The sequence below is a fragment of the Heliangelus exortis genome, chromosome 4 (assembly GCF_036169615.1).
Source record: "Heliangelus exortis chromosome 4, bHelExo1.hap1, whole genome shotgun sequence".
In the NCBI taxonomy this organism is placed as follows: Eukaryota; Metazoa; Chordata; class Aves; order Apodiformes; family Trochilidae; genus Heliangelus; species Heliangelus exortis.
Window position 1 is genome coordinate 11,537,387 of NC_092425.1, and position 5,810 is coordinate 11,543,196.

Genomic DNA, 5,810 nt, shown 5'->3' on the forward strand with positions numbered 1-5,810 from the left:
TTTTTTGTAATTATCAAAAATTTATTGATAATTTGTACAGAAAAAAAAAAACCCAGAACCTCATGTACAGAGGTAAGCACTTCTCAGGGAAGAGACTTGGGCCCTTTACAGTCGGTGGTGCTTTGCAGTGAAAACTGAACTGTGGAATGTTGGGTAAGTTCAGTGTCTAAGAGATAAAATACTTGTTTTCCCTGTTCAGACCACTCCTTATCAAATTGTCCCTTTAGGAGTCTCCAACCTACAACAGAAAGAAAGGAGAGCATCTTAATGTTCTTCTAAAGAAAGAAGCACATAAGGCTATGATTACATGTTGGTAATGTTGATACATTGTTATACTAGTTAGAAATTTAAAACTAGCATTTACAACACATGAAGACAAGGGATTATTTCTGATCTAGCCACTTACATATCTATTAAAGGAAATAGTGGTGTGGAAGATATATGAAAATGAAAGTACAAATATTTATGTGACACAACATTAAACAAAGCCAACTGCCCTAAGATGCAGTGGGCTTAACACTTCACCTGTCCATGCTCAGTGTTTGAAATCACAACTATATCCTGTTGTCATTTTAAATATCTCCTCGGGCCTGTGGTCGAACCTGTTTGGCACTGCCTAGGTTGTGCTGCTGTCCATCTACTGACAGTCTGTTGAAAGGGATGATTTTCATTGCAGTTTTCTTCATGGAGTACCACCGATCACGCCAGGTTGCCCAGATAATGCCATTGTCATATCCAGATGGACCAGCATCTTCTGATGTGTATACACCATCTGAAAAACATCAGTTGCAGCAAAACACTTAGTTGCTTTCTACAATAGTTAATGTGTCCCTACATTTTTCTGGAACTAACACCTCCATGCTGTCCCTGGGCATGCTAACAGCCCCCACTCACTGCCCTTCTCCCAGGAGTCTGTTTCTCTCAGGACTGATTCTACCACTTTGGACTGCAGAGCAGCCATAAGATCTTACTGCTGTTGTTAGAAGTTATTGCAAAGAATAGTCTACACCAGATGGCAAAACATACTCAGTGTAACTGACCCATACTTTTTTGTCACCGAAATGTGGTGTCCTGGATATTTAGAAGCTACTTTACCTATATAGTATTTGCCGTTGAGGTGGGCAGCATGACACCTGTTCATCCACCATCCAGATCCATCTTGCTCAGCACAATTGCCAGCAAAGTTATCATTGTCATTATCATAGGTGCTGAACCGCATGCCATTATGAAAGGTGAAGGATTTGTCACTTGGATCATCTCCAAAATCAAAACCATCAAAGGCATCCCCAGCTTCACCACCGATAAAGTAGGCGTAAGTCAGTCGGTATTTGTCTTGTTCACTTCCCACCTTGAACACAGCGTAGTCAGCAGTGCTGTAACAAAAGAGAATGGTGAATATAAGCATGCTGCATTCCCAGTAAATGCACCAATGAAAAATGCATAGGCCTTAGAAATGCAGAAAAAAATTTATGGCATCCTAGCATTTGAAAAGGAATTGGTTTTACATGATTGTGTGCCTCAGCTCGGTGACACAGATCCCACCAACTTTTGGGCTCCAGTGTTGGACATGTTTTCTGAATACTGGTCTTCAGTGATGTGTGAAAGATCTACAGTTTTTGCAAGGATAGTGAGTCCTGGAGAAATAATACAAAGAAAAGAAACTAAGAAAAGGAAAGAAAAGAGAAAAGGGAAACGAGAAAGGAGAATGGGGAAAGGGAAACGAGAAAGGGAAAAGGGGAAAGGGGAAAGGGGAACGGGGAACAGGGAAAGGGAAAAGGGGAAGGAGAAGAGGAAGAGAAAGGGAAAAGGAAAAGGAAAAGGAAAAGGAAAAGGAAAAGGAAAAGAAGGAGAAAGTTATAAGTGATCTACAACAACTATCACATCCATGAGGTGCACAAGATGTGAACAAACTTGAAGAATCAGATTCTTCCCACCAAATAAACCAGGGCTGCCAGCACATGGCCTTTAGACACAAACACACGTGCCTGGCAACAAGTCACACACAGTGACTGCTGCCACAGCTGTGAGTTCAGAGGCAAAGCAGTGTCCTATGCATGTCAGCAGGTCTGAGAGCCCATCACTTTTTCAGAGAGCTGTGCAAACTGATATAGAAGTGGGAACAATAGGTTTTAAGCTGTCATTTTCAAGCAAATACCCTTTTTTGCCACTCCAGTCCTCCAGTTCTACTCGTAAGGTGTATGGCAGAGTGGACTGTGTAGTTATTAAATGAATCTTTTCATTGCCCAGCCAGAACTCAGTGGTGTCATCTGGAGACAGATGTCCAAACCCTTCTTTGTACTGAATCCAATTTTTCTTGAAGTCCTCACTCCCATCCAGTCTCTGAGGGGGAAAAAACCAACAACATAAAACCAACACCAAAATCCTCAGTCAGAAATACTTTTACCTTATTTGGGTAAATAAAAACATTTCTGATGAAATAAGCTTGCTCTTGGAAGAATAAGTAAGTGACATACCCTCTGTAATACTGTCCAGCCATTGCCATATGAGTCAATCTCACAGTAGACCAGGAATGACTGCTTGGCTCTTTGAGGCTTGATAAAGTAAAGACCACTCTTTCTGGCACCTTTATTTGCAACATCTTGACAATCTGAAGATAATATATCAAAAGGATCGTTATTAATCTAGTTCCAGTTCTATCCTCACATTTAGTTGTTACTGTAACATTCTTATTGCAAAAAAATACTGTACATCTAAATTGTTGTTGTTGCAAAATTAGTTATTTAGGCCACACACCTTAATGTAATTATCATAAAAAATCTGAATGAAGGTCACAGGAGTTGACTAAGAGTAGGAGGAATTTTGTCTCACACAGAGTTCAAGCGACTTAAATGTAAAATATACTAATTTCATTAATTTCTACAGCAACCAAAAAGGCACTTTGGGAGTTAATGGAAGAATTATTTTTTTTTCAGGTGACTCAGTAGAATTGTGATAATGAGTTAGCTTTCCTATGGAAACTCTATCCATGTCCCTCATGTTTAGAAAACATTCTGGGATAATCATACTTTGGCCAAAAAATCCAAACAAGCAACACCTCTGTTCCACATAAATGCCTGGTTTGCAGCGCATCTCCCTAGCACTAATATTGATCCAAACACTGGCTTCATAACTTGCAATCTTCTGCATCTTTGCAGAAATATATGCCCCATGAGACTACAAATAACTCTTTGCTGTGTTGCCAGCTGTCAGTGCTCATAACTCATTGAAGCCTCCACCATACAAGAAGCACTTTGCACACCTCGTCCTGTTGTCTCCTGTATTTCAGCTGTGTCTCTGCAGGGCTCCTGGCAGCGGGACTCCAGCTGAGCAATCTTCTGTTTCAGTTGTGTGATCCTGTTGCTGTTCAATATATGTGTGTCTGTCAGCTGCCTGGACAGAGAGAGACATACAAATGGTTTGTTGGTTCATCTCTTTCTCAATATACAATGCCCATTTCACCCCACAAATGCTTCACCTCTGCAGCATGCTGTGCTACACTTGCCTCTCTGAAAGGGGATGCCTGGTGTTTTAAGCTGAGGAAGCCAGCCCAGAAGAGGAAAGCACACACCTAACCTTGTGCAAAACTTGACTTGGCTCTAACCAGCAAAACTCAAACCAGTAATTAATGTATAAACGTAACCCCATGGCAAGTTGTTTAATGATAATGCTTTTGTAAAATATAAATGCTGTAAATAAAACACTACAAGTGGCAGAATGCCTGACTCATCCTTGATGTGTTTTAGAACTGGAGATTCTTCTACTTTCAGGGCAAAAAGCAGCCTTAAGATTTAGACAAGTTAATGATGTTTTCAATTTTATTTTCAATGTCAATTTACAAAAGACTACCACTGAGTTCATAATAACTTACGATTTATATCAGTGCAACTCAGCTGGTTTTCATGGATATAGGTGGCCAAAGTAGCCAGAGGAAATGATTGTACAAATATTTCATATACTCTGCATTACAGCACAAACTCATGTTAATAAAATCTCCAAAGATCATGATAAAAATTTTAGGAGTAGCTGGCACAGCAAAAGAAACAGAGACAAAACTATTGCCGTGCTTCCTGACATTCTTATCTTCCAGTGCTTGCACCACTAATGGCTCATCTAAATGAGCAGAGAATAGAAGACCAGATCCTCATGATCCTTCCGTGTCTTGCTTGGCAATCACTAATGACAGTGTGGGCACAATGCTCTACATGAGCACAAAAAACCTTTCCGAGGGAGCCTTAGCTGCACTTGATAAAAGAACAGAAACCCCCCCCAATCTGGACTGTCAAGGGTTGTAAAAGGTAGAAGATACCTACTGTATAGTGTTTTCATGAGACAAAATAGTGTTTTCATATCTGATAATTTCTTCAATTATTTTCTTGGACTTTTGTGTATAATTATCGAGCGAATCTGTAAAGCAGACAAAAGTATTAAAATTATTGCAGTTAAGCAAATCCGAAACCAATAAAACTACATAATATATGTTTTTCAGTTATGTAGCTATTTTTATATTCTCACTTGGTAGTGTCTGCTTCTCTGGAGGATAGAGGCTTTGGATGTGTTGGATCAAATATTCTGCTGTTCCTGTGGCATTACTGATCTGCCGCAACATTGTCTCAATCTCCTGCAGTTCATGATCCATAGTCAGATGGTATTTATTAAAGAAATCTGCAATACCACAGGTCGTTGGGCAGTAGCTACCCTAAAGAGGAAAGAATAATCGTTGGCAATGTTTCAGGAGAAAAAAAAAAAAAAAAAAAAAAAAAAAAAAAAAAAAAAAAAAAAGAAAAAAGAAAAGAATATTTGGGCAGGGGATATTTCAGGCACTGCTTATACAAATGATTGTGGACAAAAAAGATCAGGCACTTGCCTCTTTCTCTGTAAATTTGAATTTAAAAAGGCAATTTAGGTTCACACTGTGTGTACATACACACACCTAGTAAGCAAAGAGTGCACGAAGTTACTTGTGTCTTCTGAAGTTACTTGTGGTGGCTTCTGCCAACAGCACAGACTCCCCTACATTTTAAGAAGTGTGTTCCTCTATGAATAGATAACAGGCTTAAGCACAGGGCATTTAATAAGTACTGAAACCAACAATCAAATCAAATAAAGATCAAATAAAACTAGAAGTGATAATGGCAGTTAATAATCAGCGTGGCAAAGCTTTAATTAGACTCTGAAGGTAAAAGAAAATTGTTCAGGTACTTACAAATCGCTCATCTAATATGCAGCAGTTGTCTCTGGTAGGGATGTACTGAAGAGAAGAAAAAAAGACCATTTTCAGTGAATTTTCTCTGGCAGAGCTTTCCTCACCGATGTGCTTTTTCTCTCTGTCCCTCCACTTACCGCCATGCAGGTAGAAAAGAGCAGGGAGAGGAGAGAGCCCAGGGGAGCCCAGCTCCCCAACCTCAGCATCATCATGTCTGTCCCACCAGATGCTGCTGAGGGTGCAGTCGGCAGCTCAAAATGTTCGAGCCAGCCCAGGGCAGCGGGGGGATTTAAGGGACCTGGAGCTGGGGGCGGGCACTGGGAGGTGATGGGAAGAGGTGGGGTAGAGGTTTGAGGTGGATTCCCAGAATTTGCACACATCTCTTACTCCTCCCATTTTCAGAGCCTGCTTCTCTCTTATCTGTTTGATCTCTGCTCCAGTCAGGAGGTCTCAGGACAGGCAGGAAGGTGGGACAGGTAATGGAAATGCTGCTGCTAGTAACACAAGCATAAGGAAACTACACATTGCTGTGGCATGGGGCTGGCAGAAGTTTCACTCAAACAGCACAAGGAAAAGCCACAGTAGTTATCTGAATTATGTGCAACAA

General features: G+C 40.5%; 1 protein-coding gene across 2 annotated transcripts; it reads right to left on the reverse strand.

The window, feature by feature from the left end:
• FGG (fibrinogen gamma chain) lies at window positions 1-5,539 on the reverse strand. Of its 2 annotated transcripts, none has more exons than XM_071743016.1 (10): window positions 5,341-5,539; window positions 5,204-5,248; window positions 4,513-4,696; window positions 4,311-4,404; window positions 3,260-3,390; window positions 2,475-2,608; window positions 2,156-2,340; window positions 1,096-1,373; window positions 603-772; window positions 1-238 (listed from the first exon to the last, which is right to left on the reverse strand). In XM_071743016.1, exons 1-10 carry the CDS (start codon window positions 5,413-5,415, stop codon window positions 224-226), a joined length of 1,311 nt encoding a protein of 436 aa, XP_071599117.1. In that variant the 5' UTR covers window positions 5,416-5,539; the 3' UTR covers window positions 1-223. The 2 variants fall into 2 exon arrangements, with proteins under 2 accessions (XP_071599117.1, XP_071599116.1); XM_071743015.1 differs by having other exon boundaries at window positions 526-772; window positions 5,341-5,496.
• Window positions 5,540-5,810: the final 271 nt, after the last annotated feature.

Excerpts from the sequence above, each read along its gene's own strand:
- FGG (XM_071743015.1), bottom strand. The coding sequence starts at position 5,415 with ATGATGATGCTGAGGTTGGGGAGCTGGGCTCCCCTGGGCTCTCTCCTC. Across the intron at positions 2,609-3,259 it reads ACAGGAGACAACAGGACGAG|ATTGTCAAGATGTTGCAAAT; the intron begins GTGTGCAAAGTG and ends TATTATCTTCAG. Across the intron at positions 2,341-2,474 it reads GCTGGACAGTATTACAGAGG|AGACTGGATGGGAGTGAGGA; the intron begins GTATGTCACTTA and ends TTTCCCCCTCAG.